The 24,306-nt window shown below is 33.3% G+C and overlaps 2 protein-coding genes and 1 long non-coding RNA gene across 3 annotated transcripts; 1 reads left to right on the top strand and 2 right to left on the bottom strand.

Annotated features, from left to right (window-relative positions):
• Window positions 1-1,214: 1,214 nt before the first annotated feature.
• LOC110993920 lies at window positions 1,215-5,635 on the bottom strand. Its single transcript, XM_022260341.2, has 3 exons — window positions 2,969-5,635; window positions 2,701-2,844; window positions 1,215-2,303 (listed from the first exon to the last, which is right to left on the bottom strand). Exons 1-3 carry the CDS (start codon window positions 5,633-5,635, stop codon window positions 2,118-2,120), a joined length of 2,997 nt encoding a protein of 998 aa, XP_022116033.2. The 3' UTR covers window positions 1,215-2,117.
• A 39-nt stretch (window positions 5,636-5,674) lies between these two features.
• Window positions 5,675-6,886, bottom strand: LOC123690115. Its single transcript, XR_006750922.1, has 3 exons — window positions 6,645-6,886; window positions 6,299-6,427; window positions 5,675-5,759 (listed from the first exon to the last, which is right to left on the bottom strand). It is a non-coding gene; the product is annotated as an uncharacterized LOC123690115 (long non-coding RNA).
• A 13,793-nt stretch (window positions 6,887-20,679) lies between these two features.
• On the top strand, window positions 20,680-23,968 carry LOC110993888. The gene is made up of 3 exons (XM_022260289.2): window positions 20,680-21,206; window positions 22,140-22,313; window positions 23,752-23,968. Exons 1-3 carry the CDS (start codon window positions 21,155-21,157, stop codon window positions 23,949-23,951), a joined length of 426 nt encoding a protein of 141 aa, XP_022115981.2. The 5' UTR covers window positions 20,680-21,154; the 3' UTR covers window positions 23,952-23,968.
• Window positions 23,969-24,306: the final 338 nt, after the last annotated feature.

Raw genomic sequence — 24,306 nt, 5'->3', positions numbered from 1 at the left:
TCATTAAATCTGATATTGAAACAAATTAGTAGCTTCTTTTTAGAAATATTTTCATGAATCATAAAAACTTTTACGAATTTTTTTTTGTATAAACTTCGTGTTTTGTTTTTTTTTAATAGACAGAGGGAAAGAGAACGCACGAGTGCGGAAAAGGTAAAGATTAAGCACGAGTGTATAATAGACCACATCCCGAACGCTATACCTCCCTGCAATATGCCACTTTTTGAGCAACTGTATTAAAAAAGATATTTTGAGTTTGAGTTCGTAACATAATTAAGATGTCCCTACTTAATACATTTGTGGGTAAATTTAAAATTGTTTTTATGTTATAAAAAAGATGCGTAATACTTTAGTGGTTCATATGTCCTGCTAACGATAAGCGAGATATATAAATTTTATGACTGACAGGAAACTGATAATACAAATATAGCGACTTTCATAACGGCTTATAATACATCATTGAAAAATTATCTTTCTCGGTAGTAGAAGAATTTCAGTAATTGCTTCATTTTAGAGTGTTTAATAATTGAAGGTTTTTCATTATAGGCTTTTTATTATGAGCCGTCCACACCTCAGATAAATAATATACTTCCATTTCCTGCATGACAGTCTAATTACAATCATTCATAAAACCGAGAATTTATTGCGCATATTTGTTCTTCATTGTGTCTATACATACTAGACATTCTACCAAAATATGTTCCCCGCAGTGTTTTCCAACGTGGGATACCAGGAAATAATTTGATGATTTAGGCTATTCGAAAATGTTCATTTTCAAATACACTTTAATTTCAACTTTTTATTACATTTTACAAATTAACTGTGGGTTATCAATTTCCTTTTATTTATATTTATATAACGAATCCAGTTATTAAATATTAAAAATTTTGTACGCTAAGTAGGGTTTAAGAATTTTAGAAAGGCTACTGTCTACTGTCTAACTGTATCGCAGGCTGCGTTCTCTTGGCGACTTTTAATCGGTGACTAAGACAACTGCACGGTTGACAACCAACAATAATCACATTATTTTATAGGAAAAATAGCTGTTAAACGTGCTTTTCATAGAAAATCCTACTAGCTTGGCATCAATTACGAATAGAATATAAAGATACTTTGTATAGTGATAAAGGTTTAAAAATTGTAATGTTTTTAGTTTAGCTGTGGTAACGTCCAACAATGCGTTAACAATAAAAAAAACTACGAATTCACTCATTTATTACCGTACGAGTCCCTTGCCATAATTTTAGATAAATAAGTTAAATAATAAAATCATGACTTAATGAATACTTAAAATTAACAAGCTCGACGTCTTTAAAATTTTGACCAACCCAAAGATACAATGACAATCAAATACCGAAAGAGACGCCTGAAGATTCACTTAACCTCTACGGCAGGTAAAATTCAATCAAAAATTATTAAAAAATAATACCAACGAAGAGCAATGCAAACAAATAGAAAACAGTTTTCAAGACAAACCAAACAACGTGAAAGAATTTATACTTTCCAGTCTCAAAAGCGAAAAACTGTCACATTTTTAAAATTCCTTTGTATCTTTATTTACACGTTATTAATCCAACTTATACATAGTACATTGCGATTTTAATTCATCTTTAACCTAAATATACATCACAGATATAGATATAAACATAGTAATAATCTCAGCTAAGCTAACCATGGAATACTAATTTGTAAGCAAACAACTCGGCTAATGCAACTTAAATTTGATTTTCATTTAAAAATTAACAAATGTATTAAGTAAATAGAGATACGATAATAAGTATAATAATAATTATAAAACGAAATTAAAATCTAATGACGAAAGAGAAGAACAATTAAGAGAAATGAAATTAATCCCTGTCCGGATGGTAAAATCCACTCAAAAAATATTGGCAAGAATTTCTACATCCTCTAGCATTTAGTTCTGATAACTTCACTGACATTTGTATAAAAATAATTAGTGACTAGATGGTTCTTAAATCATTTAGATTTACATATTGTACAAGCTTAGATGAAAAGTTGTAAATAAATAAAGAAAATCTTAAAACGTTTTCCAAAACGGTATACCTGGATAGATGAACACTACAATTTGTTTCGGGTTTTCCCAATTGAAAAATTACTTAGTCTGTTTTAATGTCTTCAAGATTATGTTTAATATCATTGTCTTTGTCACGTGTTTTATTAGTATCGCATTCATCTAAAGATTTCTTTGTATCCATTTTTATTGGAAATTCCTCGTTCAATAGATTTTCAAATTCAACTGCAACTTTACTAACATTTTTTTTCATGGTGGTATCCGGATAACTCTGTAAAGAATGGAAGCTTTTACATAAATAGTTTAAATTATGATTTTCCCAAACATAATGTAATAAAAGCAAATTGGCGAGCTGGTGGTTTTCCCGCTTCATCGTTACTTTGCTTTTTAACTATTTTTATTATACCTATGTAGGTTTAGAAAATTCTAAACACTTAATATTTTTTTATCGAACTGGGGTAAACACGGGCATGAGGTGAACCTCAGTCCCGTTTTACAATACATCAGTGGGCAGCTGGTTCCACATATTGATGGTGCATGGCAAAACTTGCCTTGAAAAACGCTCAGTTTTGGAACGGCGGACAACGAGGTGATACGGGTGGAATTTCGTATTCGGCCTCGACGATAATTTATTTTTATGATTAAATAAAATGAGTAAATAAAACTACCTTAAGATAAAGCTTAACATTATTGAAAATCCTTCTAAAATCCTGTATAACTTGATCGATTTCTGTGTACGAAGAGTTTTTCAATTTAGTTAAAATGTCATGTAAGCACATCGGATATTTGACGACCTCATAAAATCGTGGTGCCTGGAAAACATTGAAAAATATAATGTAATAATTATGACTGTAATTAAGTTCAAATATCAAATTAAGGCTGCTAACGGTTTGTCCTAGATAGGCACTAAAGCTATTAAAATTGTAATTATCATACCGTTTTTATATCCATATCATGCTGAATAAATGAGGCTTCGTTAAGCATGGATAATTTCGCTATTATGATTTCAAACTTTTTTACTGAAGCTGATGGTATGGGCTTCTTCTTTTTTGGATGATACCACATTCCGGAAACTCCCACTTTCGATTTACTTGTAAATTTCTTATGACTTTCATCTCTGACGCAATTCCCTGTTTGATCAAAATTAGCACACTTCATTTCTTTAGACTCATTTCTTTTGTTTACGTAATTTTGAATGTTGTCGTCAAAGTCATTTTTCTGTTCAGTTTCGGAAAATTTTATAATATCTTCATTGAACAAGCTTTGATTATAATCATGTCTTACAACATTTTGTTCCCATAACTGTGATCCAGAAGATATATATTGATTGAAGGATGAATTTATTGGCCAAATGTCATTTTTCTCAAAATTCATATGCATTTGCTTATCATCATTTGAAAATTCGTCAATTGTACATAAACCTAAAGCATCGTATAGTCTTGCTGTGTCTGATTTACTGTCGTCATGAAGAAAATCCATAAGTTTAGGCGCCGATTGCTTTGCAGCCTCCCAGGCGCGATCCGATGTCATGGAGTTGAGTATATCGAGGCAATCAACGCTTCTCATTTCTAATGGAGGTACCATATTCCGAAGCTTTTGTTCTTCGTTAAAGATATCATCAGCACGTCTTGGTATCAAACATGGCCAAGATTCGATATTATATTTGGGCTGAGGAGCTAATGTGACAGGTGAAAATTGGCCATTTATTTTTAAAGAATCTTCTATCGTACTCGCACTGTCAAAGCCTATTTCTTGAGATCCGCTTTGGGAGAATGAGGATATTGGATCAGCTGGTTTTATAGGGACCTTGTAACTTCCAGGTTTCATATAAACTTTTGACATTTCATGGAACTCATCGTTTTCATTGTCAATGAATTGTACGGGGCCAGAGATATTGCTCGAGAGCGTTACAACATTAGATGGAACTTGAATGTTGTGATTGTGATGAGTTAAAAAGTCGTTAGATTCTTTTTGTACCATCTGACCCCACGCCGCAAAAAAATCCGTGTCATCCTTTGTGTCACCACAGCTGTTATTCTTTTGTACATAGTTTTTTACGTCAGCCGCTGTAGCCATACTAGGTATTAAAGTTTTTTCTACGTGACTTAAAGGTATCATTTTAGCCTTTAATTCCATGTCTCTTCGTTGCATTAAATCACAAGGCATAGCTCCAAAAATTGGTTGTCCAGGAGCTTTGCCAAGCTCTGCATCCATTTTATGCCGCAGCTGAGTGTACAAATCTCGGTGGTCAGTGTGACACATGCTGTCTAAATTTCTGAAGTCTGGAACGTTTGTTATAGTCCAAGATTGACGTGGCTTCGCTTCTCTTACGTTATAGGGCTCACATTTGTACGACGTCTTTTGATAATCTATTTCACTTTGGTCATTTAAAGGATAAAAGTTCTGTGTACTTGGAGGTGGAACAACTGGAAACTTTTTGTAGCTGACGTTTGGTCTAGATGGCCATGGATTCTCGTTGAAGTTTTGAATCTGTGGCTGATTTTGGCTCTGCATCCATGGAGGTTGGACAGTATTATATGGTTGTGGAGAAGTATTAATAGTTCTTGGGGTGCTTACATGCGTTTTAATTGGTTGAAATTTGCCTTGATTTTGATGACGAGGCGCTGCTGAGTTCGTAGCATAATAGTTGTGTGTAAAACTCTTTTGTTCCATAGTGAATCCTTGATCAAGGCACTTAAAGGTTTTATAAATATGAGTTAGCATTTCCTTTGTTATTGCTTGCCATTGAACAAAACATTCTCTGATGTTGGGACTATAATATTTATTTTCAATTCTAGAAAAACTGTCATGTTTTTCACTTAGTAGTTCTTTCACGCCTTTCCAACCATCTAAGATTCTGACAAAAGAAAATATAAAGTTTTTTATTACCCACGGAATACCCTGAGAATGCAAGTTAGCAACGGCACTGTCTGGTTTTTGTACATTTGAGCGTGTTTTTGCACAAATCGAGTGTATATTTTTAAAACAGGGACGATTGTGATGAGCGATAGCTATATTTTCAGCGTCAGTACATGCCTCAATTGCTAGTTGCACTATTTGCACAGGTATTTGATCATGAATAATAATTTTATCTAAAGCCGTCAGCAAAGTTTCTGAAGATCCACTGGATTTTTTGTCATCTTCTTGCTGACTTCCTTTTTGAATATTTTTAGTATTCAGATCGCTTTTTGATGGATCAGGTATATTACAAAGCTCCGATACCATTCGCTCACCTTCAGCGAAGAAATCCAAACTCGTTGTAGAATCAGCTCTTAGATTGCGATCATGTTTTCTGTTCGGTTCCGTTTCGGTACTGGTATCTTTATATCTTTCGTGGTATCGTGGATCAGCACTGCAGACGTTTCGCTTTTCGTGGCTTTTGACTATTTTTTTCTTAGCGCCTGTACCAATAGGTTCTTGGTTTGAGATGGACCATGCACTTTGCGATCTTCTATCAGGGTTTAGATGCTCAGTCATGGTTGATCGGCTGTAGTTGGGCGAGGAAGGATGAAATACCACACCAACTAATGGCGAATGTGGCGGAGAGCTAAACGTAGGCACTGACGAGTTGATGTATCTAAAATAACATTCATTTAAGGGCATTAATGTTTTAATTATTTTCATATAAAATAAAAGTAATACCTAGTGTTTTGACACTGTTGGTTAGAAGAGTCATAGCCCCCAGTCGTTACTCTGCCATAGCTTGTTTTGTCACCTTCCTTTGAACCTGAAACCAAGTTGAGTTGTTTTTTTTTCGTAAAGCAAAAATGTATTGATACTCTTGGATTGATGTAGTATTTGTCTGCCCATAGAGGTCCTAATCTCCGAGAGACCAAAAATACAAGAAGGTCGATTCTGTATAAAAATTACAATGGTAGCTAAGTAAGAAAATTTAGTCAGTCGCAGAACATCATCTCACTGTGAATGAGGACTATGAAATAGAAGGGGTACAGTTTTCTGCACATACATGTCTACATAAATGTCGATCTTAATAGAGTGGTCACCATGGCCGAATCGGGCTTCAAAACCGTAATGAAGATTGTATACCTAGCGTCCCTAGACTCAATTCTGATAGAACCAGTTCATTCACAGCTGTACTTGCTTATAAAAAATGTTTCCGCTGTAATAATTTTCATTTTTTCGTCATAACTGGATGCAGTTCCGATGAATAATCGAGATCGTAATGTTTTATTTTATACCATGAAAAAATTAAATAAAAGTCACATAGAAAAACGAAAAAACTAAATTGAATCGCAGCTCACTGACCATAGTGTTTCTGTATCACGGTATAAGAATGCTTTCCATGCAGGCTTTCTTGCCCTCTGTCCCTACCCTCAGTGCCTTCGCGATGGTCAATAGTTTTATCACCACCATATTCTTGCATTTGGCTATACACTGAAACATTAATACAATTTTTATAATCAAACTTTTAACGATCGACTTTGACGCAAGCGCTTCTTGATCTAGATGGTGCCTTCCTTCAAATATTGACTTTTGCAATGATAATAAGACGATTTTAATATTTTAATATATACTTTAGATTTAGCATAACTACTGTGCAATCGAAATTATATTTCTATTGTTAGGAATATTTATAGGTTTTTATACTTACGTTTTTTTATAAATCCTAGAACCCCGCCTGAAGACCGTCACAATTAATACATTATAATATTAGTTTATTAGCTATGAATTGAAAACTTCGTCTGTCAATGTAACTGTCTTTAAAAAAACTTTAATCTTATAAATAATTGTTAGATTTGTACACGATTTGGATTTGTATGAGCCACTGTTAATATCTATTAATTCAAATTATATTTCTTTATGCAAAATGTGATTATCATGGTCGTTTTTCTTTCTCCGATGTTCACTGTTCAATGTGTCTTGCCAAATATTTCAAAAGCACCATATGATTCTGTTCATTTGTTTTAGACAAACGCTTTTCTTTTCTGTTGACAATATGCGACCTTCGTGAAGGTTTCTTCTATTGTTTGGGGAAAATTAAACCCCCGTTTTGGACCTAAAATAACTTTATTTAAAGGCTTTTAAGACGCAATTTCGATTTGAACCAAATAAATTGATGTTGCCAACTTTTTTTTGTAAAACCACGTAGATTTAAAAATATAATATTAATTAAATAAGTTGTATACGACGAATCTTAGTTATTGTAATGCACTCCAATATGCACGCTTTATTAGAAATTCATATAATAAAACTTGGGAATTCATTCTTTAAGTCTCTTTCGCAATGAAATTTTACCAGGCCGGAAGTTGTCTTTGAACATACGGTGTCAGATTTTAAGAAAACATATGTTCTTTATCAAAATACGGATGAAATAAATAAAACTTATTATAATATAATTTCTCTAAATATTTATTTATAAACTTTAAGCTCGGTATTGCAAAACTTAAACAACTTAGTAAACTCTGGAACTGGGTAACATATTAAGTTTATTGATATTAAACATTTAGTATATTTGCTAGTACACTGACAGAGTCAAAACTACTCTGCAACGGCTTGACTGAACACCTCCACCTGGAACTACTTCGAATTGAAAAAATAATTTTAGGTTATGTTACAAGGCAGTAATAGTCGTAGTGTAAAAATAAATAATATTCATTATTGCGACACAAAATATCAAAAACTACGACTCTGCGTAGCTATACTCGCTATTTTTTCCTCAACCTATTACAGCTTATTTAGTAATACACAAAAAGAGAAGAAAACAATAGATAGTATCCCAAAAGCGGTGAGTTTCGAAGAACTATTACAGAGGTCTTCATTGCAGGAGCATACTTCTTGGCTGCCGCCGTAACCAGCTCGATTGTAACAGGTATTCTAGAAAAAAAATAGGTTACGCTTTTTATATTTTTTGTTCTTCGGACATGGTCTTCACATATAATTATGAAATCAATGTATAAAAAATATTAGAAAACTATTTGAAAAGAGTAAGTATGGAGTTTCGTGTTCTATTCTTCACCATATGAAACTACCTTTGGAAGGGTATTTTTTTATATTTTAACTAGTTACTTTGACTTTCAAAGGTTACTACTTAATAGCCTTAATTGAAATACATAAATGATTTGACTTTTTTTAAAACAAAGGGAATTTAGAATTTATTTGAATCGGATTTGTATTAAACTTGAACTGTGATTTTTTACGAAAAATATTTTTACAAACACGGAAACTTTACGTGTATTTATTATTAATATTACGAAGCTAACCTTGTATCGGCTTTCATCCCAGCCACAGCTCCGTATTACCCGGCTCATGGGCAATTGCCCATTTGTCTCATAGTCCACATGTTGAATGATCTTCCTACAGAGAGTATGCGTAACTCCTTTGTCCAGATCTGAACAGTTCTTCTTCAAGGAATCAGGTAGAACAGCAGCGGAACACATCGGATTTATTGCACTATTACATTCATAACACAATATCGCTAAACCTGTAAAAATATCCATTAATTATTCTATAACTTCCAATTGGGAAATATATTACCGTCAAAATTTGCCTTAAATATGACGCAGAAAAGTCTCTTCACACAGCTAGATATACACACAAGAAAACTACGCCTTAGCAATACATGATAACTTTAAAACGGTTCTTTTTGCAGCTAAAAAGAACTAAATTTCTTTAAAAAACAGACAATCTTATTTTTGAGATAACGATATAAATGATTCAAGAGTACAGACACAAAAGCAAATAAATCTATAAATATCTTACTGTTAATAGCAGAAGCAATAAGCAATACCATAACAGACTTTATTTATTATTATAGAAAATCATTTTCTATAAAATCCCATTATTTTTATACCAACAGCATTAAAAGATTTGTTTAACATACTCAAATTACTTACGTTTAAAAAGCAATGTTTATCCCGTATTATACGTATTACCGGTAAAATACTTCCAATGTATATTCACGTAAAAAGTAATTATAAATAAAAAAACTCACCGTTTTGATACAGTCCAAAAAGGACAATTATAAAAACAGCCCACTTCATGACAACGCTTTCTCTGTACTGCACCCCGAATGCATCTAGGGTAGCTTGTCCTAAATCCAACATTGTGTCATCAGATAATCCAGGATGTCACTCGTTTGCTCCAACGGAAACACGCAATTGAGATAGTTAGTGATTTGTAACAGGATTCAAGAGGTTTACAGAGGTGAGCCAAATAGACTATTAGGATCAAAATTGCTTGCCCAACCCTATATTGTTACCTTTAAATAGATAAATAAAAGAGGGCATCAGTAAACTGTTTTTAATAAACTTATATAAACACAACAAATGTCCATTAACAACTATATTAGTCGCTATTTACAAGTGATTGCTAATTAACCTAGATGTGAACACATTGCATAAAGGCTTCAAGATGCGTTATCTAAAATCGTAATACAGCTAATGTGATGAGCATCAGAGCTGTGGCACCGACTGGTACAGAGGCGGAGTTACAACCGTCTTCGAGGCAGGAGCATACTTCTTGTCTACCACCGAAACCGGAGCGCTGGTAGCAACGACCCTGGAATAATTGATGATGATAAAACAGATGTGACATGCAATTTTATGCGGCGTTCGTGCGAAGTTTCTTTTGGATATTGTTTTGTAATTGAAATGTTTAGGAACTTTAGTACATTGTTTGTATTACTTTTGCTATGTGCTATTTACTAGATTTCCAAATGGGAATATGTCTAATCAATATTTTGTGATAATAAATACTGATAAGCAAATATTTATGGATTTTGTAAACTAAACTTACAAATACATCTAGAAATAGAAATGTATAAAAATTAATAAAACATAAAAGCGTTTTTCCGCTATTGATTCAAACAGTCAAAAAAAGTTTATGTTCATTTTATTCTTGGCGTGAGTAATGTCTTGTGCAGAGAACAGAGAGGTGGTTCAAATAACTTCTAAACTAGTGCCCAAGGTACAGCAAACGGAAAAGAAAGAAGGCCACTTAGAAGGTGGATGGGCCAAATAAAAGAAACAACAGGTGGTACATGGCATAGAGGAATGGCAGGATTTGTAGGAGTCCTTTGTCTAAAAATGACACACATATACACTAGAAGACTAAAATGGAAATGAACTGAATTTATTATTATTATAATGTCTTGTGCCAACATTGCTACATTTACTTATTGATTCAACAATCACACATGTTTTAGTTTGCAATTCCAAAATAGTTTCAAGGCGGCATACCTTATAACTACTGTCATCCCAGCCGCACCCCCTGATCACACGGCTGTCTGGAGGCATCCCGTTCATCTCGAACTCGACAACCTGGGATATCTTCCGGCACATTGTGTCCTTGGGTCCGCAGGGGAGTCTCAACGAATCCGGCAATTTCTCCATTAAACAACGCGAGTCATTGTGACTGTTGCATTGGTAGCAGGTTATTGCTAAACCTGTAACAATTTATTGAGATTAATGTGATGATTGGTAAGTTCCTTTGATATGAAAATTGACAATTGCACAATCGGGGATGTGGAAATAGGAGAGCATCTAAAAGAGAGAGTCGAGGTTTAACGCTAGGCATGAAGAACATGACCCTTTTTCCCAATTATGAGTCCCGGTGTCCCCGGAATGAACCGTTGGCCGCGATTGTCCCGTTTTCAAAAGCAAAATAAAGCTGCCTTAAATTATTTTAAAAAAACACGTGCCAAGAGTTTTATTCTCATTTGAAATCGTCACGAAATTAAAACAAATTTGTTATTCTGATAAATATAAGTTAACATTTGGGTACCCATATTTTGTGATTTGTTACTTTTTTTAAACAAATATCTTTGTAAAAGTGTTTCTTTTTCATTTACTACTTATTATTTGACCTGAATTAAACCAATCTCCCGGTTTGAGCCAAAGTATAAATGGTTATTTTAGGCATGAATCAAATCCAATTGGTATTTAGACTTACAGATGCATATATTTAGTGATAAAAATGTTGTTTTAAGATTTCATATAATCTGAGTTGTCTAGTGACAGCGTGCCTCATCCCTGAGGTTGTAGATTCGATCCCCGGTCGACCAACATTCTGCGTTGAAACATATGTGCGCATTTAATATTGGCGCGACTGGTGAAAGAAAACATCGTGAGGAAAGAATACTTCCCTTAGACCCATAAACCCATAAAGTAGGCGTGTGTTTCAGGCACAGGTACTGACCTGAATTGATCACGTACTTTCCTATTAGGTTGACAAATGATCATTAAGAACTAACAAAGTTGTACCATTGATTTATTTTTATTTATTTATTACACAAATCATTATTTACCTTCAACACAAATATATTAAAGATGCTAAAGTCGTAATCAAGTATGCCACAGTGTCAATTAAAATGTCGGATTGTAAAGTTTTAAGCAGTTTAACAAAAATTGGAAAACACAGAAAGATTTTTTTTTCAATCAATTACAATCCACTTTATTTCAATTTATTTTAATAATAATAGAACAAGACTTTGAACTATCAATTATAACACTGCAATATGTATATGTAAAACACTATGTCACTGTAATAGTGAGTACTGATTGGGCGCATAATAAGAAAAATCCATTGACGCTAGAGCGGGGTTCAAACACCCGATTAAGCATAGTACTCAAAGATATAGAAGAATATTGATCAAGAAAGAGCGGTGTGATTCGGTGATTAGGCGCGGTACTCTCAACTAGTAGTGCTTTCGAATCCCGTGAAGGAAATTATTGTAATGTATGGCATAGTTTGTCAATAATTGAGATACAAAAAAAAGGAAAAAAATGAGTATAATTCACTTTTCTAAAAAATATGTATATATGTAATTAGTTAAGTTTACTTGTTCTTTACAAGAAATAAATAGGCTTTTTGTTTATTTATTTTATTATGGCTTAGATCAAACAATATTTATTTAAAAATCTAGTTTTTGATCATTTTTCTTTTCCCTCGTAATTAGCTACATATACATTAATAATAATTCTTTTTTTTTGTTACAGGAGGCAGACGGGCAAGAGGCTGATGCTAAGCGACATCGCCGCTCATGGACACTCGCACTGCCAGAAGGCTCGAAAGCGCGTAGCTGCCTTATAGGAATTGGTTCGCTACGTTGAAGACCCCAAGTCGTATTGATTCGGAAATACTTCAGCTGGTTCCACATAGTATTAATTGACCCTTGGATTAGCTTTTACATTTTTGTTTATACATATGATCGTTCATCCATTTTTTTTTACATTATACTTTATTTTAGGTATAGGTACTATTTGATATTTTTTGTTTTATTGTTTATTATTTATGCACTTCTTATTTTCTTCTCTGTAGGTGTGTCTGTTTTCCGAATAATGGGTGCTTGGAAGACATCGCTTTTTAGCGATAAGACCGCCCGTTGGCTAATAACTCATGTTGTATAAGTAAAGTATATGTATATTTTTGTATAAGGCAACTAAGTGTAAATAAATAAATATCCAATCGAGCACAGAAGATTGATACCTATATTAATAAAATCAAGAAGCAGCATCCGAAATCTGAGGAATCTACTAATAGCGTTACTGTTCACAAGTAAAATCCACAATTACAATAAAAATTGTTATCATCTAAATATACCAACAAGTGTTCCTCTTTGTCCTTGAAATATCCCTATCGCGAACCGCAAACCTAAAAATATAGCGTTTAACATATCGATAACTCATGCCCTCAGTCGTTACTTAATATTTAATAAAGTTATTAAGGGTATAAACACATTGAATTTATTATTATTATTAATATTTAGGTTAGTAAATATGACGATTATTTAAATGATCGTAATCCGTAGGATTGTTTTGCACTAGTTTTAAATACATATTGTTTATATTATTGGCTGCTGTTTCGAAATGGTAGTTAATGTAAATTCAAAATCAATTAAACATATTTTCTGTTGACGTTCATAGATGTACTTCTTTACCTATGTAAATAAAGTTATTTTGAATTTGAGTTACACACCAACAGCAAGGCTGATGCGTGTGTGGCCTATAAGAGCATCTAAATTTTGAAATAATTTACTGCACAGAAGAGGACCTTGTCAGGGATTGTTCATGATCATTCTTTAGAGGCGTCGCCAAGTTTGAAGGAGTCGCAGAGGTGGTTGATTGAGTGTGTGGTGAAGGTGGTGAGTTTTGGTGGATGATTTCGAAGATTCTTGTTTTCATTTATAGTGTTGAATATTATGATAGCCAGAAATAATTATATATGTTTGTATTACATTACCTATGCGTCGCTTTTAAGAAGCGTCATCTGACCATCGTTGTTCATTTGCAATACAAGTTAAAATTGGCTATGCATTAGAACTCGTATTTGAAATAAAAAACAAGCAATATCTAGTATGTTTTGGTTCAAATGGGCCACATTTTACGTAAAAATTATAAAACAATATTATATGTAAAGATAATGATAACATTTAATTTTTTTTTTTAGATTGGTTGGCGTATCACACGTTAACATTTAAACCTGAAACTAAATTTGCTAATCGTGCGTATTCTTCATAAGAATTAAATAAATATCGCTCTACTTGAACGAATTGTAGCATTTCTATTAAAGATAACTGTCAACTCTAAATACAATTTTGTTTCAAAGGTTTCTTAAAAAAACTATCAAGTGTTTCAAAAATCTAAAAAAGAATTTCAACTCCTACCTTGTTGTAGTAGACTACAGAGGACGACAAAAACACACCACTCGGCTACACCCATGTCAGTTGAATCAGGATTGCACCAGTTGTGACCGATGAAGACCGCACTGGCCGTGTTTCTATACGGTACTGAAACTAGCGCCCGACTTCTATCTACAAGTAAATCTACTACACTTATTCAATTGACATAAGGAAATTACTTTATTTTTAAAGTTCCCGTTGGATTGTGTCATTTGTGATGCTTCCTGCTTTTAGGTTTGGATGGCATCGATCGACTCCCGGAGATAATACGGCTTTAATTGCAATCGACGGCGTCAATTCATTTAGTTCCTTTTCAAGGCTTCTTCAAGTTTATTTCAGTTGTCGGATAGAACTAAGAATATAATGAAAATTCAATACTAAATAATTAATAAAATACTAATTTATTTAACTTGTAAATAGTGTAATTTTCCTGTACATCCGTTAAAGAAGCTGTTATTATTATTTATTTAAATAGAACTCATAACGATTATAAGTCCTGCCAAACGTTCCGTTTTGAACGGGACTGTCCCTATTTCCAATTACGAGTCCCAGTGTCCCCGAAACGAACTGTGGGACGAAAAATTGTCCCGTTTTCAACTGCGTGAAAATTTGAGCCCTAGTAGTATATTATGAACGTGCCCAGAGTGTCATTCATATTTGAAATCGACACGAAATTAAAACAAATTTGTTCTTCTGCTAAATATAACTAAACATTTGTGTACCTATATTTTGTGATTCATAACTTTTAAGCCAACTAACTAATTTGGCCTTATTAAACCAATGCCCCAGTTTGAGTCAAATAATAAATGGTCACTTTAGATATAACTAATGTGATGCTTCCCAAAACAGATACACATGTGTCTGTCTCATGCCCAGTATCTAGAATGCCCGCATCCGTACCGGTCAAACAGAATATGGTTGGCCAAATATGACTAAAAATGCAGCATAGAGATAGAGACTGACTGACATCGTGACATTAGTTAAATTCTTTTCCGATGAACACAATTACATATTGTCAGATATAGCAGTGATTTCCTAATGGCATCAGCGTGCGATACTCATCTCTGTGGTCGTAGGTTCGAGCCACATTCAATCGAACGGTGAAGAAAAACATCGTGACCGATTTAGATCCAATAAGGCGTGTGTCAGGCACAGGAGGCTGCTCACCTACTTGCCTAATTGATTGAAATTATGAAACAGATACAGAAATCTGAAGGCCGAATCAGGTTCCAGCGCCTCTGATTTATTTTCTTTGCTAACAATAAAGTTAAAATATTTGTAATAGAGTGGTAAGAGTTAAGTGTTACCGCCACCCATGGACACTCTTGATACCAGAGGGCTCCCGAGTGCGTTGCCGGCTTTATAAGAATTTGTACGCTCTTTTCTTGAAGGACCCTAAGTCGACTTTAATAATAATAATTCGTAGAACTTTAAACTAATATGGTGATGGAAGGCGTAATTTTAGAATGGCTATAGAGCTGATTCGTATAGCCTCACCCATGTTATTGACCGATTAATTAAATGATGTTCAATTTATCTGTATCGCTTTACTTATAATTAAAGGAATAATATTTTTTTTTTGCTAACACTTCGTTGCTTGAACAAACATATATTACAATTAACATTAAATAAAAACGAGGGCAACTGGCTGTCTTATCTCTTTCGAGCGATCTCTTACAGGCAACCAATAGAAAAATTAAATTGTATATGATAAGGAAGAAGTGCAAAAATACATAAGATTTAGACCAAAAATTGAATTTGTTCAATGAAATTCACTCTGATAAATAAAAATGCATTCTTTAAGGATGAACAAGCACGAATGTTTTCATTAATATTATCGGTACGATAAACTTTACAATTAAATAAAAAAATGCAGTTAATTTACTTAGTTTTACAGAAATAATTAATCAAGGCATAAAGCTATGCACCCCTTAAAAACCAACCGATTTTGTATATTTTAAACAAGACAATAATATTGAAATATAACAAAGCAATTCGTAAAATATGCAACCTTATTAGCAGCAACGGCCAACCATGCATGCTATTTTACCATGTTTTTGTCCACTTTCAAATCAATATACATTGTACGATTCCCGTGGTTTTACCACACACTGTATACCTGTGTACCTGCAGGTAATCAGGTAGGCCTGTAATGCTGGCAGGATGGGCGAGGGAGGGGCGGCGGTTTCCTGTATTATCTGTGATCTTGTGTCAAGTGCACATTTCCGCGCTACATTCAGATACTTGTGCTAGGGTTGTCACACGATATACAATACATCTCTATTACAGAACTGTTGAAAGGAGATAGCAGGGATCAACCCAAACAACTCTTCAGAACACTCGCCATATTACACTTACACTTACATACAAACATATTATTACAAATTACACTTTGTAGAAAACCCAATCTCTCTGTGTAGAGCGAGAGAATCCAGCCGATCAGTAATACGTTGGAGATTGACAATTCCTCAAGCCCTTTGTTGAATTTGGTCAAAATGAAGAAGCTGGTATTTGGGAGCACCAGCCCAGAGATAGCTGCATATATTAACCTATCTATGGCAGCATTTGTATTATCATTTATTCATTAAGGTAACATAATGTACACTTATGAATGTCAAAAAAGAAATATAGATTAAATGTTTCTAATTTTTACATTTAATGCCAGTTCACAAATCAAGGGCGTAGAACGGAAGAGAAGAACTGGCAATAAACTCTCCGCCACTCTTTTTAATCGCCAAGTTTTTTAGGAAAGTTGCATAGTGGGTGGTAGAAGGGTTGTGTGAAAAATTATGTTAGGTAATATCTAAAATATCTTTCACATTAATATAAAAGATATTGTTATAGTGTTACCTAAGATAACAAAAGCGTACTTTGTAATATAAAGATCTTGTTCGCATTTATCTGATATCTTCTGTATTACATAAACAAGTAATTAAAACCTTTTATGTCTGAGATTAGTTTACACAATAGTAAGGACAACCACAGGAAGTTCATATCAAGATACAGCAAACATCTAGATTAATTCAATTCTTTTATTTGTGTCCTCCGTTCGTCCTCTTTCCATAGCTCTGAAACCGAAAAATTCTGGTTTTCCATTGTCCTTGCTGGCGTTATATACTAATGCTATATCATGTAGACCAACAGTGTTGCAAGTTGTAACCTGTAGTTGCCTAGACGACTCACAAATTGAATCACAGAATAATTAAATTAAAAAATATTTTGCGCCTGCTTAAAATTTTGAGCAATTTTACAGAACTTATTGTGTTATAATTTAATAAGGCGTTATGGGGTTGAATGATTTTTTAAGAATGAATAGGTTACTTATTAGTGTTTCTCTTACGTAACATTTTTAATATAATATATAACCGACATTTAAATCACTGAAAAAGCAAGAAATGATAATATTTTTTGTTTCTTTGATTGGTCAAGAGAAGTAATTGTATTAAAGAGTAATGATTTTATTTATATACGAGATATGATGATCATATCAGGCTATTTTTCGGAAGTTAGTGCTGACTGCCGAGTCCATAATAGCTAAGTATGTTTTCATCGATTTTGTAAGATGATCATTTTGTTTACAAATGGTCACCGATAGGTAGATTGGCGATTGTTGTCAGCTGCACTGTATTTCAGCGGCTGATTGAGTTTTTTTTTGAATTCGTTGTTATATGAGAAACTAATTAATAATCTTCTAATATACATATATTGTCATTTGAAAACGAAAAGTTCAATCACTGTTATAAGTCTACAGTTCTTATTTGACTGATCCTTTGTAAATACAGATAACTTCAGTTTCAGTTCGTAAATACGAATATTTAAATTTACATTAGTTCCATTTTCCACCCTTATCTATGAGAATTTAAATAATAAGTGTTTAGGCTCGCTAGCTCTGACTCCTGTACGTCAAAAATGTAATGGATTTAAATACACGGTGTCTCCCTTAATCGCATATGACGTATATATGAGCTTAGTTGTATGCATTGACTCTTAATCTTACCCCAAGAATTTAACTGAAATGATTTTTGGGATCTCGTTATCAAAATTTATTGATTCTGAGATCTTAGCAGTTTCGTCAATTGTTCGTGTTTTGTCATACGATTTTTAACAGTTTGTGATATTCCATGAGTACACGTAATCCTAAATATGCATCTTCGTACATTTAGTTCCAAAAATACCCACGAAGCGCTGCTCTAGATTTTCTACAAACTTCGTTTCTATTGGACATATTCTTGTTAAAACAGATCTTGAAATTTGTGGTGGTTTCACTGATTTAGATTATCGGGAAATTATAAAAATAATAAAGCCCGTTTATTTCCAATCTTTACAAATGTATCTATACATTTTAGATTTGTTACATACATTTTTTATTTTACTACTGTCGATTGGAACTCCTTCACGGGTAAAGGCTTCCTGCACCTTTCAAATATCTCTAACCATGGCTTTCTTTCTCCATTAATTTCCTGCTAAAGCTTCTATATTATCTTCTATCCACCTCATTTAGGGCTCCGTCTTCTCCTTTCCCAAGGTCATTTCCTTTGTCTTTAAAATCCACCATCTGTATATATTTCTATATGCCCCGCCCATTGCCTTCTATTTAATGAGAAACCAAGACTCTTTTCAATCACGTTTCAAGTAAAGAATACATACATTAAAAAAAAGTCATTATTAGTCCTGTTACGTGGCACTGTAAACAAAAGACGATCATCCAAATGTCTTCCCCATGTCCCATTGAATATCGTTCAGAGATTTGCACGTATTAGCCAAGTCAGTGACCTGACCAGACGGTAAGATGAGACGTTGTTAGATAAATTATTTTATTGGAAACGGACGTTCTCAAGAATTTAAGGAGACTGATGGTCACAAGATCCTTTTCCTTCTCATGAATGACACGTAGAAGCAACAATTTTGTATGTTAGAGTCCACGTTGAACATATTACAAATTATTATTTGCTATATTAAATATTATAAATATATGTTATATTATAAATAACATACTAGCGATATTACAACCTTTTAGGCCTAACCTAACAAAACATCGGAGGTGATCAGTCTTTCTTGCCTTTACGCCGTCGACTTTTTTATTCAACTAGTGCAAATGCCCCATAGGGGGCCAATTCGATAATCCAAACTGTTAATCGGGGCTATTCGGTATTTTTACAATTTTTGAAATTTTAGTTTTTCATTATGTATTCAATATTTTCTTCCTAAAACCTTACATGGAAAACATTATAATAAGTATATTAGAAAGGCTGAGGGCACGTCCGAAAAAGGTTGGGAAACACTATTCTAAAGCATGCCAGCATTCTCACGATATTTTGCTTACCTTTAGTATCGGCTTTAGTAAGTAGTAGCTTTGGCCTGGATTTAATATTGAAAAACACCTTCGACAAATTTCGACTCGTAGTATGACTGGTTGGAGAGGATAAAAAATAGTTTTATAACTTTATTTATTACTTAATTGAATTGCATTTTATATGGAATACAGAATAATAAAAAAACAAATGATAATTAGTCTTTTAGAAGGCTCTTTTGTCAACTAAAATAGGTTAGAAATTGTTTTAAGCTTGTCACTCACTAATATTCAAAGCTATGTTCTATACAAAACTTTCATCATTAATACGTTAAGTAACTGTGCTATCAACAGATACGTTATTATCACTAATTGTAGGTTCAATTAATCTTATTTAGGTAAAGTTGAGAGATGCGTGTTTATTTCATTTAAGACTAATTGGTAAGGACTTGTCCGCAATTAAATAATCTAGCTAAACCCTATTCTTGTTTATTTTAATCTTTTAAGTACTTGCCTCAGATTTTTGTATCTGCCACGAATTTTAATTCAATTCCTGATTTGACATTAGCTACTGTCATTTTGTAAAATAATGATACCACATATAAAAGTGTAGTGATGTACACAGAGTCTTTTAATAAGTACGCTGTGATGAAATGGCAGCACATCAGATCACGGTTTTAAGACTGCCCCCTTACCATTGCGAGCTGAACCCTATCTAAATGCGTATCCCATGTTGTCAAAGAAGAGGAAAAAATGAGACGGCTAGATATGTTAATTGACAATATCAGAGACACATTAATAATAAATGTTACAGAAAATGACAGTGATAACTTAGCGATGGCGGCGATGATTGATAAAATTATACATCTATTTGTTTTATTTCTCACGTCTCATGTCTCATTCTTCATGATTACTAATAAATATTTATAATAGATTATTAAAAAATAATACACAATTATTTAAGAAAACTCTCAAATCCTTAATAAAATTGACCATCATAACTAAATTATCCGTTCCGAAATATTTAATTTCCTGATATACGTAGTTTCTATTGAAGTAGTAGTTGTTTAGATAAACTACTATAAACCAGAGGAATCGATCCGGATATATTCCGTTTCCGTCAATAATTTCGCAACGTCACTATTTCTTACTCGTCATAACGTTGCAACACTGAAATTGTCAAATCAGGAATCGAATTAAAAGTTCTAGTATAATAAGCAAGTAGTTTATCAGCATGTATCTGACATACACCGTCCACTTTTTGGGTCTTAGGCAAGTAGGTTTCCTCACAATGTTTTCCTTCATCGTTCGAGCGATTGTTAAATGCGCACATGGACAAAGTCTATTGGTGCACACTCGTACTACTGTTACTATAATTACGGTTTATGATTTTAGATCGTCTCTTTAATGGTAACTTTTACGACTAACAAGATAGTATAATGATTAATCCACGTTTTTAACGCTGAACGGAACTTCAAGCGAATGTGTATAATGCTTGAATGAGGTAAGGGGGGGGGCGGAATTGAAATACTTAGAATCGAACCTACTAGTAAGAAAGCAAATCATTTGTCGAGCAACCGAGACAAACATATTAAACAAAGGTTAAACGCCAAAGATTATCACTAAAATGTAAACAAACATCGCTTTTATCTCAAAGAAAACCAGTCAAGAATCTTATTTAATATTTTATGAGAACTAATTGATCGTTAAAATTAACCGGACATAATCTGTGCTGTGAAATTGTTTATGGTGTCAGAGAAAATTAAAATTCTTCTTTACCAATCTAATTGTATATTCAACTTCAGATAGTATATCTGTCAATGTCAACGATTTTGACATATGAATGTTCGCATTGTGGTTGTGAATCTAGAGCGATGGAGTCGTAATTTTAGTTAGCCTCATTAATTAAAACTAATGACTGAATTTAGTTTCTATCTAAATTACCAGGCGTAATTATATCGAGTGGTATCTTTTTATCAAAGGTGTATTCTGTTTCAACAGATTTTTTTTACCGCGATATAGCATTGAAAAGTTTAGCTTATGTTGTCGTAATAGCTTGGCGTGACCGACTTTTATTGTAAAGCTTTACAGAATAAGGATGTTTATTGTCGACTAATGGCTTTATTGAAGCCTGCGTGTGCGCAGTCTGTTGGTCAATGACCATAGGTCTGGTCGAAAATCGTGCAAATTCAAAATGTTTTTAAATTTTTTATGTGTGACTATTCTGTTTGCGTCTTTCGACTTTGGTAAGTTTTGTGCTACCAGTGTTTTAATTTATTTAAATTTTATAAATTTATTTTCTATAATACATGCGCATTTAAACCTTTCCAAAAGTAATTTATATATACAATATGTTTACGGTTCATAATAAAATCATGAAACAAATTCATATTTTTTTAAAATTTGGAATATAAAATATAAAATCGAGAATTAAACGATCAAGTATTCCTTTTTTCGGAATTTGACAACGTTTTTATCTATATTATATATAACAATAATTAATAAAAGTCTTAGAAATTATGGTTTAACGTTTGGTCCCTATGGCAGTATACTTTTAACGCCAGCAGCATTTTCTCGCTGTATAGATACTTTATCGTTGAGCCAGTAGTGTCAGCTGTGGGGTCACCTGTATTATCACCAGGCCCCACCTTGAATCTTTAATAAGGGCCAGTGTACTTGAAACCCACGTCCCAAGAGTCTACCCCAAAAACTCTTATATTTAAGCGGTTTATTATTTTTCGTTTTTAATATTTAATATTAAAAGCCATGGTTCTTGTGAAATTTATACAAACGAATTAAGAAGTTTTATCATTGCTCACATCCCGTTAACAGTGCTATTTATCTATTAATAATATGGTTATTTATTTAAACAAAAGTTTGAACGATCAAATAGAATCGAATAACAATAGCCGACACTATACAGAATACATATAAATTCTCGCAAAAATGTCTGGGAAATATTCGATAATTATGTTTTGTTTCCAGAAAGAGTTGGCACTTAAACTAAAAATATCTGTTTACCGATAACTAATCGTCGAATCTATATAAAAATAATAAACATATGACAACTCAAATTTTTTTTCATACAATTTGTATAGAGAAAGTTTGACGATTTTGATTGACGTTCCTATTTCCGCTTTTTTGTGGATGTTTTGTTTATGGTGCAATATCTGCCCTAGGTTCCGCAATCAGCTGTTATGAGTGCAACAGTGCAAATAATTCAATGTGTTTGGAACCAAATATCTACGACAAGGAGAGTGTGCAGCGATATTTAAAGACCACCAACTGTGAGCAGAAAGTCCCTCGGGGTCAGACCAAGGAACAAATGTTCTGCAGGAAGATTATTCAGACAAGTAAGAGACAAAAATATGTATAGGCATTCAACCTAGGGCTGCCATCCGTCCGGGTTTCCCCGGATTTTTCCTAGTTTGGAAGACGACAGGAGAGCGTCCAGGCGTGGTTTAAATTGTAGCCCGGGTTTTCGATCAGATCCCATAATTTATGTAAATAGCTATGGGTTAGGTTAGGTTAGGCTAAAAATGGCTAAAAAAATAAAGTGAAATTACTTACTTACTAAGAATGATTAAACACATTATTTCATGCAACAAAAGAGGCTTGTCTAGTAGCCAAATTAACGTACGACTGACGTCAGACCTTGGTTAAAAATTAAAGTTTCCATTATCAGGTACGGAGTAAAATATATTTTAATCAAAATGTAAGTGAATGAAAAAAATATTGATATGTTGGACCCAGGGACTGTGATCGTTGACTGTGTGTTAACATTTTAAGGTGTCATCCACTTTTCGTATTTGTATAGTACCAATATTTAGACAATTTTCTAAGGTTTAGGTTTATCTCCCTTTTATATTTAAAAAAAAACTATTTTCGTTGTTTCTTTTGCAGCAATTTCTTTGTGCGTTTTAATATAACGATGGCGCGTTTGATGGTCAGCATGTCTAGTCCAATCACAGACGCGCGATACGATCCAGATGTTTGCAAACAAACGGAATGCGTAATTGCTTCGTCTTATACATTACTAAACGATGTATTTAGGGCACTATATTATTACTGAAATTTATATTAAAGCTTCTATGTATGTTTAACTACGTCATAAATGTATTGGACATACAAGTCTCTAAGCCAAGTCTCGTTTCTGATTACTGTATGTATAATACCTGGAAGATGGGGCACAGTTCTCCGCCATAGTAATCCAAATCCTATTAAAAAAAACTAGAAGAATGGTTAAAAACTCGAAAATATAATGAAGTAGAAGACTTGTTTCTTAATAAAAAGTAATAAAATTAGGTTTTTAATTTTTTCTTTTTCAATTTCTTACTTCAGACTTAATAATAATATATTGTTGTAAATTTAATATAAAAATACAATCTTTATAATAAATATTAGTTTCCATACTAAACAACGATGCTAACTTCATCTCATATCCAAGTTCACTCATTCACAAGATTTAAAATAAAAATATTTTGTCGAAGTTCACACTTACACCAATCTAACTAACTACAACAATTTAAATTTGATTCCACCTCCATTTGGTTAAATGAACAAAAATAAACGTCCGATGGCAAACAGTTTGGCCAATTTCTTGATGACACTGGAAGAAACTAGCGTTTAAGGTACAGGCTAGGCCTAGTTTAAACGCTAGTGCTCATAGATATATATTAAATATAAGGTTGACCACAATGAATGTTGTAATATGTGTAATGTGGTATTTGTTTTGGGTCAAATAAAGAAACTTTTTATTTATTATTTTATTTATTATATCATTTATTCCAGTTCTCCACAAAGGCCATGATACTGAAGTGAGAGTGACGCGTGGTTGTGGGTGGGTAAAGCATCATCGCGATTGTTATAAGGCAGACAACGAAGATCATCTGGAAACCGTCTGCCAATGTTTCACAGATGACTGTAATTCCGCTGCAATGAATACAGCTGGATTGTTGATACCAATTATAGTGTGTAAGATGTTTATTTAATAAACTGTTATTTATCATTGTAGTTTTTCTTATCTTGAAGGTAAATGATGGAAGAAAGACTGTAATTGTGGACGAGATTATTCTTTGTTTGTTGCTAATAATGTTTTTTTAGAAAGGGTTACTAGGAAATTATCACATTGAATGCTTACTAAATATGAATGTTTGAAAATATGTATGAATGTATATTATTATTATTATTAAAAAAACGTACATTTTACGGATCTGAGTGGTCGGCATACAGCACATTGGGTGCCGAGTACTCGGATCCGAGGGCAAGCGTGGCATTGGTTTAAAAAATGAACGGAACGGATTCGAGTGGGCGGCACCGCTGCTATGCTGCTGCTGACCGCGCTCC

The sequence above is a fragment of the Pieris rapae genome, chromosome 21 (genome assembly GCF_905147795.1).
Source record: "Pieris rapae chromosome 21, ilPieRapa1.1, whole genome shotgun sequence".
Classification (NCBI taxonomy): domain Eukaryota; kingdom Metazoa; phylum Arthropoda; class Insecta; order Lepidoptera; family Pieridae; genus Pieris; species Pieris rapae.
Note: the sequence above shows the minus strand (reverse complement) of the source record. Positions and strands in the feature narration are given on the sequence as shown.